The sequence below is a fragment of the Ambystoma mexicanum genome, chromosome 2p, assembly GCF_040938575.1.
Source record: "Ambystoma mexicanum isolate Mex_15411 chromosome 2p, UKY_AmexF1_1, whole genome shotgun sequence".
Taxonomy (NCBI): domain Eukaryota; kingdom Metazoa; phylum Chordata; class Amphibia; order Caudata; family Ambystomatidae; genus Ambystoma; species Ambystoma mexicanum.
The window spans coordinates 1,428,028,055-1,428,040,728 of NC_090923.1; the positions used below are offsets into that span (position 1 = coordinate 1,428,028,055).

General features: G+C 46.2%; 1 protein-coding gene across 1 annotated transcript in view; it reads left to right on the plus strand.

The window, feature by feature from the left end:
* The window catches only part of AOC1 (amine oxidase copper containing 1), a 158,141-nt gene extending 147,435 nt beyond the window's left edge, over positions 1–10,706 (plus strand). The window contains exon 5 of the mRNA XM_069645956.1: positions 9,105–10,706. Coding sequence (XP_069502057.1) covers positions 9,105–9,380 — 276 coding nt within the window. The 3' untranslated portion in view covers positions 9,381–10,706. The remainder of the gene's footprint in view (positions 1–9,104) is intronic.
* Positions 10,707–12,674: the final 1,968 nt, after the last annotated feature.

A 12,674-nucleotide genomic window follows, 5' to 3' on the forward strand; every position in this document is an offset into this window, starting at 1 on the left:
TGCACTCGTTTTCCGAGTGCGCTCTTCGCCGTTTCCAGGACTTTTCCAGGATATCTGAACATTCCCAGGAGACGGGACGCTGAACGCACGCTGGAACCCGAGGACCTACGCACAGGGTTATACAAGACCCGTACTGTGCGGAAGAAGACTCCACCGAAGAACTCCAACAAACATAGGCAGGTGAGAAGGGGGGAAACCTGTGACAAAGTCATCCTGGCGCAACCATGCCCGTAGAACTTGCATGTGGCTCAAAGGTCCATACTTGAGGCCTTGCTCTCATTTCTGAGGCAGAATACCTTTTCACACAATGATACTGCCACATCTGTGAGTGTCCACTGACACCCACCTCGGGGTACCCAGCAGCATGCAAAAGCCAATCAATGAACAAAGTCAGCCAGTGTAAATGAAAACAGTGATATATATTAAATTCAGCCTGATTTTAGGTGAGGAATCAAAACACAGGAGTTGGCTGGATCTAATTGGACATTAGACAGCGAGCCAACTGATTGCAAATACATAATTGAAGTAATAGAAGTCAAAGGAGGGGCGCATTACCAGGCCGGTAATGTCCCCCCCTAGAGGTTTCTATTGCTATTAGAACCCTGTCACGTCATACCGAGGTACTAATAGTATTTTTATTCTCAAGAAAAAAAGGCAAACAAAATGGCCGCCACGGATCAGGGAGAAGGCAGAAGGGGAGAATGGCAGCCATTAAAATCAATGAAATCTTTAAACCGACAAAAGAATTTTATTTTTTCACAAACGCAATGGCACTGATTTCATCAACAACCTCAGAATGATGAAGGACTAAGTAAACTGGGTGGGAATTAAACTTGTGTCCATGACGTCAAACAGACCTCTCTAGTTGGTGTATTAGTCCAGTGAGACACAGAACTTCTTAGTTTTGCATAAGTGACCACAAGTGGGATGAGTATGTCGTGTCCAGAGCTACACCATACTGATGACGTGGAATTAATTTAAAACATGCCTGTGGTTGCTTGAGGTCTCACGCATAAGGGTGTGACCTGGCAGTTCTGGCTGCACTGCTCCTTTTGGAGGTGGGACCAAGCTTGATTTCCATATGGGTTCCTCTGGGTTTCTCTGCTTTAATGGCAAGCAAGGCTGAACGACTATGATTCAGTCAAAACCTTCCATCCATCAATCCTCGGAATAGTGAAGAAAATCAACTGGAAAATATTTAATCTGTTACAGAAAACATTCCCTGGATCAAGAAATGGCCAGGATTTTTTTAGAAATTGGGCATAACTTCTGAAATACATATTTGCATTCCTACATCAACAATGATACACATATAGAAAGTCACCCACTTGTCCAGGGTATTTTTGCTGCTCACTGATGCACCACTGACTTTGATTATATTTTATGTCATTGGGACTTGTACCGCGCACCACTGCCATTTGTCATGGTCCCCAGCAGCTCAGGTGAATCTGAAAAGGAATGGGGGTTGGAAAGATTGGTGGGTTCAGAGGGGGAAAGCACAAGAGAGTGTTGAAGTGCTGTTGGTAGCTTCAGTTCGGAAAACAACAGTGACTGTGTGCTTATATGGTTGATAAATTGGCACTTGTGTGTTTCATGCAGATGTTTTCTGTGTGTATTGGACGTTGTGGGAGAAGGTAGAGTTTATTGGTTTGGTGAATCGTGTCTGAAGTGTTTGTCAAGTCAGTTATGTAGTGGGTGGTGGAAAAACGGATTCTTTGAGGATTAGAGAGTTATTAGTGGTTTTGTTGGGACTTTTTGGGTTTGTTGCGAGGGTTGGCTTTCCCACTTAGTCTTGTTCCTGGTGTGTTCATGCTTCACCGATGGCCAGTCCATTCTCACATTGTGGGGGGGTGAAATGTGCACTCAAAACAATTCTTCTTCTGCATAGAAACCCATCTCCCAAGAGTTGTGTTCACAGGAGCTGGATGACAGGTCTTTCCTGGAGCACAGAAGAGGGTTCTCATTGGCGAAATCCCAAACAAGGGAAGTGTGGGTGAACTACAAAGTGATTTCTTATATGCAACCTTTTGTAGGAAAGTCATGTTTTACCAACCATAGAGGAACATTTTTAAGCTTTTATATATGCTTCTCAACATTTTCCACAAAACAAAAAATTCCCTTCAACCATGGTTCACTGCAACACATTTCACACTTTGAGAACAAAAAAGACGTGGGCACTCAGCGGGTAGCTATAACCAGACAAATGGGGCTTTAATGGTGGTTTCCTCAATTGGATTATTTTTAGACTTTGACCCAAAGTCTGCATTTGAGGCACTTTTCTTTCAAGTATTTAAGTCAGTAAGACCCACATAGCTTCCTCTATTCAGCAATAATAAAGTTAGAATTAGCATAGTAGCTGTCACACAGAATTACTGAACTTAAGAATGCCGGGGTGCTGTTGAGCAGCCTGTAGAATGACTGCTAGTTCTTTTTGAGCTCTGAGACCTGCTGCACTTTGCACGTTGCTGCAGACCCGTAATCCTGTTTATCCGGCCTTGTGAAGCTACCCTGTAGTGCGGGGAGCTGGGGAGCACACCCAATATGACTTTGGGGACGGAGGACCCCTGTAGCGACCAGGAGTCATGCCGGCCTGTGCTTGCTGCTGGGCAGGCGTTGAGAGGCGGCATACTCCGACAGAGGGAGAGGACGGAGCAGTGCTGAGACCGCAGGTAGCAGCCTGCTCGGACTAGCCTGGAGCGAGAGCTGGTGTCCTCCCCGCGGCACTGAGGAAGCCTACTTTGCAGACGGAAGGCAGAGAAGGTGGAGAGAGCTGGTGGTGGAGCCCACTGCCTTGGAGGCACCTCTGGTGGTTCAGCAGCCCCTGGTGTGCTATCCCTGGAAGATCTACAGCACTGAATGTACGTCGGTTTTTCAATATTATGACCCTCTTGTCTCCGGAGGACTCTGTTGTCGCTGTTGCAAAGGACGCGTGCAAGGCCTTCAGCATGGTCTCGTGGGAATATCTGTTTGTAATCCTAGATATATGTGTACTCGAGGACATCATGATTCAATTTGTTAAACTCCTTTATTCAAGACCCATTGCTAGGCTCTTAGTCAATTCACACTTATCCAAACCACTGCTACTAGGAAGGGGTACACACCAGGGCTGCCCCCTGTCCCCATTATTGTTTGCAATTGCCTTTGAGACAATGGGCGATAGGATCCCCAGACATCATCTCCCTCTATGCAATGCAGACGACACACTTTTGTATGTCAGGGGCCCACATATAAACTAGACCCAGTTATGCAGGATATTCCAGAATTTGGAGTATTCTCAGGCTTCACAATCACTGACACAGTCTGAACTATTCCCCCTCACAGATACCACAACTAGGCCTCATGGTGAATACCACTAGAAGTGGACGCCTGACAGTTTCAAATACCTGGGAGTTCAGATAACTAGGGATAAGGGCTCGCTTCTCTTAACAACTTGGCCCATGAGTCCTATGTCTCCGGGAAATTATGGAGATGGCGCAATGTCCCTCTCTTATTGGCCAGTAAGATGCTATTGGTGAAGATGATTCTCTTGCCCAAACTATTATACCTGTTCACCAATGTACATATACGGCTGAACAAGGACTTCTTCACCAAACTTCACGGTTCCATGTCGCAGTGCCTATGGCATGCGGGAGTGGTGCAACAAAAAAAGTGGGTGGACTTGGCACTGCCATACGATAGAGGGGGGTTTGCTGCTCCCAATTTTGGGATTTATTGGTTAGCAGCACCAGTGCAATTCACATCATTCTGGTTTGGTACTGAAGGGTCCCCCTCAGATATTCAACTGGAGCGCTTGGCTGCAGACAGTGCTGACATGAGAACCCTTTGCCTTGACAATACAGACACTGACGACTGCCCATTTGACCCAGTTCACACCACCATCTGGGCATGGCAAACCATATTTCAGAGAGCAGGGGGTTCTGCCCATACTACAAATGGCTGCCACCATTCGAGGTTTCCCGGACTTGACCCCACTTGGGATGGTTCACCCTGGACGACATGGAATATAGTGGGGTTACAGGCACTAGGTGACTTTTACTTCCTTAGGGGAGGTTTATCACCATGCAGACCTAGAACCAGGGACACAAGGGTACCATGGCAGAATTCTTACAGTATGACAGCCTACGAGCTGCAGTGTCCAGATGGTGGGAGGTTTGCCCTATTGAACTCCCGGATAATGAGCACCTGACATACATTTCCAACTCCTCCGGCTGTCGCAGGATACTGGCTGCGCTCTATGGGATGATTGTAGACAAATCAAGTAGACAAGTAACTTCAGCTAATGGGCAGAGGAGCTGGAGGTTGAGATCTCTGATGAACTGTGTGGCAGGATGTGCTCCCTAACGACATCTGCAGCGCTAAATCTAGATTCAAACTGATTCCGGACAATATTTTGAATAGACTACATTGCATCCCCAGTAGAGATCTAGCAATATATCCAGAAATAGATGGCAAGTGCCCCCGATGCAAGGGTGAGCGAGCTGATCAATTGCACATACTGTGGATCTGCCATGAGTTGTATGAGTTTTGGAGGCGTGCTGTAGACATCCGAGCAGAAATTGTCAATCGCACCTTGCCTTACTCTCCCATGAGCGCGCTGTTTGGGCTATGGGGAGACATCCCAGAGGGGAGAGTCAGAGCCTTCCTTAACAGGGGGTGCATTATTGCTGAACGTTGTATATTGAAAAAGTGGAAGAACACGAATCCCCCATCAGACAAGGACTGGGCGGGCGATTTAATCTGGGCTGAGAACTGCGAGGACCTTTATGTGGGCACCATGGCTGGCTTGTCCAGGCCGAGGGATATTTGGTGCGAATATCAGGTCTACCTAGCAAGACTGTGTTGTGATTTTTTATTTTATTTCGGGGGACTCCGACCTGAAGTGAGGGTATGGATCCTAGGCTACTGCTTCATGTAACTGGTATCTGCTAAAATTATAGTAAGTAACGTGTGGATCCGTTTTCTGATGCATTTTCCAAGTATTGTACAGCTCTGCTATTGGATACCTGCTTAATTCTGTCTTCCAAGCACAAAATAAAGTTTTTAAAAAATAACTTAAGAATCACATTTTGATATATTCATACATGCCAACATTCGGTCGCACCTGGGAGGGAGATTTCATCAGGGAAATCGGGAGACCAACATTTTCCTATAGCAATGCATTGGGGCTACATTTATTTTAGACGGGAGACCTTGAAAAATAGCTATATTTTTCACAGAAAAATCGGGATTAGCTGACAGTTTCCTCGGACACCGCGCACCCTCATCAGCCCCTATAGGGGCCGGTGCACATCTCTCCGGTTCCACTGGAGACTTCCTTGTTTAGCATGTGGGGGAGCCTGCAGGCAAAACTCACACCCGGGCCGCACGAGCACCCTCCACAGGGCCGCAGCCCAGGGAGAACTCGCCGGCAAGGCTCCCCACATTTCCTTTGTCTTCGCTCCTCCTCCTTCATGAGCGGAAATGGACGCCGCACACATCTCGCTAACCTCACTTCCCCAGTGGCCACAGCCACTTCATATCGACTTCGTTGGGGACAGGCACACACTTCTTATATTGCAGCGGATTACCGCGGGCGCCTCTTCTCTCCCTCCATTTTTTTTTTTTATCTCCCTCCATTTCGGCAGACCGCCGCGGGCACACCTCACCATAGGGTGGCCCGGGTCCACTACGCAGCGCAGGCGGCGAGGCGCAAGCCAATCCATGCCCATGGTGGGGTTGGGCACTCGTTCCTTCGCTTTCCTTCCTTTTCTCTCTCAACACACATGAGAGATGGGCATGGGCTCATCATCATATTCTCTCTGTTTTCTTTGAAACGGAGTGTCCGACTTCCTCGTCGCCATGGTTGGGAGTCGCCTGCCATGGCCATCCGGCAGGCGCCCCTGGGTGCTGTTTCCTCGCAGCACCACACAGGCCCAGTGCCTGTGGGAGTTTGGGGCCTGCCATGGACATCGGGCAGGCTCAGTGGCACTATGGAACATCAGCGCCATCGGGGTGGGGGCACAGCCTGCCAGGCTCCTGACCATGCGGACCTCGGCCACCGTCCTGGCAAGAGGGTCCCTTGGCAATAGGGCCTGCAGGCCTGTGCCGCCACGTGTAGGCCTGCAGCCTACATCAGTAATGAGACACGGACTCAGTCGTTCCTCTTTGGGAGTCTGCAGCCGTTCTGACGCACACGTGCCTGCAGGGCTCCCTTTTATCAGCTTGGGCCATGACGAGGTCATGGCCCATCTTAAAAGGGCAATGCAAAAGGGGAGGGGACACATCCCCTTAAAGGGGCAATACACGCAGGAGGGTTCACTACCTCACAGCATGTATGTATATTGGCTGTTTTTTATTTGTGAGAATGCCCATCTCAGTAGGCAATTCCAAACATAATAAAATCAACACAAATGGTGACCGTAATCAGACATTGAACTGTGTATATGCAGCACTCCTCTCTAAGATGGCAGCAGTCCCAGTGCCAAGGCTAGATCAGTCAGAAAACAAATCATCGACTTTCTCCATTTCTGAGTCACAATCCTGCATTCCTGTGTTCTGAGTCACAATCCTGCATTCCTGTGATCATGCACACATGTAATGCAACATTTTTCGACTAAAGAGTGGTTAGATGCTAACTAACAAGATGCGTATCGTAGCCCTTTCTAACATTTGTTTACACGGTGCAGATACTTACAACATCAGGCTCTGCTGTTTTAAGAACCCAACACTATATAAACATGTTAATAAATGCACATAACGTCGGCAATTAATGGTCATAATAAAGATGTTGCTTCATGCTGTGCAAACAATGTAGAAGTCTTCGCTCCAAGATGGCCACCACTGTTCTGCTATTTGTATTTCCTTCTGTTTTTGGAAGAGCAGCATTGGAGACAACAAAGAGGTCGGTGTGCTGCGAGTGATACAAAGTCAATTATATTACAGCAAATGGCTCACTGTGTTTACCACAGCTACACATGCTGCTGGCAAGTACTGTAGGACTACTAGTTAAGAAGCAGCCTGCCTAACATTGACCAGTAGGCAAGTGAAGAGCAGTGTTGACAGCAGGCAAGGAATCAGCAATATGTACCTCAGGAAATATCTAAAATGGCCATCAGGCAGGGTTAGCAGTACCAATACGCAGGCCGTGGATGTGCTGTACTGATCAATTGGCAGGGACTTGGCAAAATGAGAAGAGGCAGGTGGTTAACTATATTGGTCTTTTGCAAGACAGTCAATATACACCAACAGACTGGATTAGCAAACATTTTCTCATGCAGGAGAAGCAATAATTACAAATCAAACAAATGGGCATTGATTGCTCATATATAGAACCCTTCCTCTCATTCCAATTCCACACACATACAAAGCCACCCTTCCCTCACAGCCATATCCTCACAGTCCATCAACAGCCGCACAGGACACATCCAACCGCACGCTGCCGCATACACATTTCCACACCCCACCCACCCTACTCTCTTTGCATAGCACCACAGATACAGCTCCACTGTCCATCCTCCTCAAAGGGACATGGCCACCCTCCATCAGTAGCTCGAAACGAACAGTTCCTCGCTCAGTCCACACACCCAGTCCTGCAAACACATTCCTGCACTCTATCTCTTCCCCCACAGTCCGGTCCCCACTCCCAATCCACCACCAGTCATAATACAGGCATGGAACCACTCCCTGGCTACACCCTCACATGCATTGCCTCACCCTAGCACACGCATGCGCCCCTTACAGGTGCATCCTCTTCCCATCCACCAATCTGCACAGATGAAGCCCCAGCGTCCACCCATACGCCCACAGGGGCACGCCTACCATCCCTGCACTCTGGCCCACTGAGCATAGGCGAGTAAACCATTGTAAAGTGTGATTTTTCCCCAAACTAGGCCGGTGCTCATTGCAACTCTGTAACCCTAGTGTTTTGTGAAGCATTACAATGAGTCCAATGCTCCCTGCTATGTGGGAAATGTTCTACAGCCCTGGTTCCCTGGTTAGGGCACTCACCGCATACCTGTAGGTGTGTTTAGAGTATCCACACGATAACCAACTGCAACCTATGGTTGTTGCTGTAGAACAGCCAGGATATTTCGCGCCTTGAAACACTTATGTATAGGCGCGTTATAAATGCCATATCATATACCATATCTGTCAGCAGAATCATCCTTGAACTCCATAAGCATGCAAATAGGGCCAGTGCTACCATTGGCCATTCCAGGCAGATACCTAATGCATAACCAGCAGAGATGCACTGGGGAACCATTTGGACCCTCAACATTCAAATATGGCCCCATCCTAAGGAATAGGGGTCACCAAAATGGCGCCTTCCGCATGGGGCGGCATACATTCTTGCACCAGCCCTCTCTGCAAAATGAGTCCATTTTACGTGGCTAATACAGGTGCTGTATTATAAAAAATGCACTAGTGTCGAAGTGTGATCATAACAACTCTCTGTGCCACTCCTAAGGTATGATATGATTGGTTGTTTATAACGCACTTAACACCCAGAGGTTTCTAAGCGCGGACCGGGTTTCTAAGCGCGGACCCGGGGATCCTATGATTGCTCTGTGTCATCTTGCTTTCAAGCCGTGCACGTTGCCCCTGAGCTATCCACCCTGGATTATGCAAACATTTCATGTTCTGGGGAGTGATCATGGATTTGGAATTGGTGAACTAGGAGATTACAATGTTAACAGTGTTTAATGCAAGTGTAATTCACCAGGCTCCTTTTGACATTATGTTTACAAAAGGTGTTAATTAAGAAAAATCCCATGCTGCTCCTGGGTCCTGAAGGGGGAATCTCACAGGATGTCTGTTATCCGTATATATTCATTAAGTTTGATGGGAATGGCGCATGGTACCTCGGAAAAGGTCTACCAATTTTTCTGGGTGATGAGAGTATTATATCTGACCAGCAGCTTGCAATTCCCCAAAATGCAATGTCTTTGTATGCATTTGAGCAATAACTAGTACAGAGTATGTCATGTTTTTTCCCCCAAGATTCAAGATATTTAGTCATGTTTGACTCAGTCATGCCTGCAGCTTCTCTTTACACTCCCATTTGTGAATTGCATAGGAATGTCTTGTCCAGCATCTATGTAAAATCCGTCATTGTCTCTCCGTAGGATCTGGTTGCCTGGGTTACCGTAGGATTCCTGCACATACCCCATGCTGAGGACATCCCAAACACGGCCACCCCTGGCAATGTCGTTGGTTTCTTTCTCCGCCCCTTCAATTATTTTGACGAGGACCCCTCCGTGGCCTCCAGGAGCACTGTCATTGTGCGGCCTACGGACAAGTCCTTCTCTAAAGTGGACATAGAGCGCTGGACACCGGCTGTCGTTGGCGTGTGTGTGGCAGACAAGCCATTCTTCTACAATGGAACCTACCGTCGGGATTGAGCACCACACATCTACAGAGACTGTCCCAGGAAAAATAAGGGGGACCCCGAGACTGTCCAGCCAGCTCACAGGAAGGCTGTAGTACACTCAAGTGTTAAAAATAACCGGCAACCTAGTGGGACAGTGTGACCGAATGAAACTAGGAAAAGCTGAAGGTGAAAAGGTAACACAATTACTGTGACACTGAGGCAGCACAATACCCACATTTCATATAAAATGGCACAGCTAGGGCTAGTCGGGTCTCCGGATCCATACAGACACGCAAAGCCTTACTTTTATTGGTAGCACACCAATTCCCCTTTTGTGGATTGCATGAAACCTCTATGAGATACCAGATTTGGGCTGAGCTTTCCCTTGGAATGCACCAACACATGTTCCTCCCTCCCTCTATTTACCCATATCCAAAAACAAACATATTCACGTATCCACAACGTTTTAAGGGTAGTCACTCTGCCATCCGCCCTATTCCAACCACCATTTTGTAATATGGCAACTGTCATAGTGATCTTCCTTAACAAGGCCCACCCATGCAGCAATTACTGCTACTCCTAGCTTTATAATATGAAGACATTTACAAGCCAAAGAGGATGAAAGGAGACTTTAATTACTCTCAAATAGTCCACAAAATTATTGCAAATGTATACATACATATATATATATACATATGTATCATCAACATGCTGACAGTGTCACCCAAGTGAGGCAAACATTGATCCAGTCGAAAGAAAGTGCAGATACACGTTCTATAGTGTAAAATGTACATTAAAGTGCTTATATTTGGTTCAAATATCCATAACAAATGCTAACAACAAAGGCACAGAGTGCAAGACCCGAAGCAGCATGCCACACTTTCCATCCCCTGCTGTGAATTCCTCAGGCGAGTATAGATTTGAAGCACAAGGCTTCCCATCTTTCATTAGTCTGTTTAAAACAAACTTTCAAAAAACCCTCAGCACACGATCAGAGCAAAATGACATTGATTAGAATCAAGGTTAATAGTTGTATTGGGCACTCTTAAACCTAATGGTCATAATTCTGATGAGGAACTGAATCTATTTCTAGATTGAATTCAGTCTGCGTATATTATTATGTTGCTTGACTTACAAGATGAAGCACAGATGATTAATTTTTTTTAACTATGTAAACGTCATTTATTGGTAAAACCTGACGCCTTTTAATTGAATGTGCTTGCATTAATTGGGTTGCGCTGTCAGCATGTTGCATGAATTATTGTAGACTGGCTTCGTGCTCCCCGGGGGCACTTGTTGCTTTAGAGGCTGAGCGACCTACAAGCTGAGTTGGTGTGGGTATATATATATATATATATATATATGTATATATATATATATATATATATGTATATATATATATATATATATATATATATATATGTATATATATATATAGAACGCTCTCTGTAAAAAACACATTAGAAATATTTGCACAGTATGGATGTAAGACTTGACCTTCTAATCTCCATATTTGATCATTATGTGCCTTATCTGTTTTTTGTCTCATACAAATCTGTGAACCTTAATTGCATTTTGAAGGTCGTGATGTAGTAGGCATGGATTTGTATATATATAATATATATATATATATATAAAATAAAGTAGACTCATTATTGTGTAAAGTGTACGTTGAGTCCTCTTTTTGCATTCACTGTAGAGGTAAAGCATATTAAGGTACCTAGTGCCATTGCCTGCTTCCCTTTGTTTTATGATGTGGGTACATTTTCATTTTGTGTTTTAAAAGCTGTCAAGTCCGGCTTGGACTCAACAATGTGGCATTGGAGAATGTTAAATCTCATCATTATGCAGAAGCAAGCCTGAAGATCAGCTGAAGATAAGCTCCCTCCCTTGGCTCAAATGGAATTTGGGAGAGGACAGTCAAACCATAGCTTTGGAAATATTGGGATGGGTGGGATTCCAACAACTTATAATGTAATTGAAGATGGAAATACACACCTTAAGCCCTGAAGGGGTTAAAACCACATCATTATCAGATCTGATTCGGAGGCGGTCTGCAGTCTGGAGTCTTCTGTGTCCTCTTCTGTTCCCTCGCTGGATCATCTAATGCTCAAATTATTTCATTGGGGTCTTCGCTTGCTGTCAATGTATTCCCGATTTGACTTTTGAATTGTCTTCAGTTTTATCTTCACGGACCGTAAAATGTTTACCTTTCCCTTCTACCACTGATATTATGAGTTCTGTATCTCATAATTTCTCTGGATAATTATTGAAGAAGTGATTTGTTTGCAGTAACTGCACATTTTCCACAACTAAACAAAGGATTAGTTTTCTAGAAAAGGGTGCAAAGCTAGATATATGTATTTGTATTTTTATGTCTTGAGCATTTGTTCAGCGCTTGCACAACCAAATAGTTTTTCTAAGCGCCACAAGGCAAAATGGAGAGGAGCAAGAGGAATAAATAACCTTGGTAAGAACAGTAAATACAATTGTGGTCCTACTAGGACTTGCAGCATTTGAACGTGCAAGTGCAGTGAGGAGAAGTGTAGGCGAAAGGATGGGTGTGGGCAAGCGGGAAGGAACAAACAAGTGCTGGTGAACCCGAGGGAGGGAAGTGTCAAGGGGAGCCAGGGAAGAGGACTCTCGCTAAGTGCTAGGGTGGATGAGCACCAGGAGGGATGCACAGCTGCCCGTCAGAGAGCCAGCAGGGGCAATGCTATGGGGGTGGAGGGTGCTGGTGTTGATTGGGTAAAGGGCCTGGATTCCTGGGCGAATCATAAGGTCCAGGCCACCAGTCTCAGCGGCAGTGGTGTGATTAGCAAGGAAGGGAGGAAGGGAAAGAGGTAGTCAAAAGCAGAGTTTTGAGAAGTTTCCGGAACTTAAGGAGGCCCGGCTCAAGTCTGAAAGGGGCAGAAAGGCTATTCCAAAGGTAGGCACCAGCCAGAGAAACCTGCCCCCCATTCTTTGCTTGAAGGCGCATATGACCAGCAGATAATTGGAAAGAGAGGAATGGAGGGCTCTAGCAGGGGAGTATTTAGGGAGGGAAAGTTGGAGATAGTGTGGCCCCAGGCCCCAGAAAGCCTTGTGGATGCTGCAGAGAGTCTTGAATTTGATCTTTGCGGCCACCAGGAGCCAGTGGTGAGATTTTAGGGCTGGGGAGATAGGGTCCGTGGGCTTGAGGCCAAGGATAAGTCTTGCAGCCCTATTATGGATTAGCTGAAGGGGTGTATGGATCAAAGGGGGAGATTGAGGAAGAGGCTGTTGCAGTAGTCTAGCCTGGAGAGGAACAAAGCTCTGGAGACATCGAGCTTCTGGGGGAAGGTGA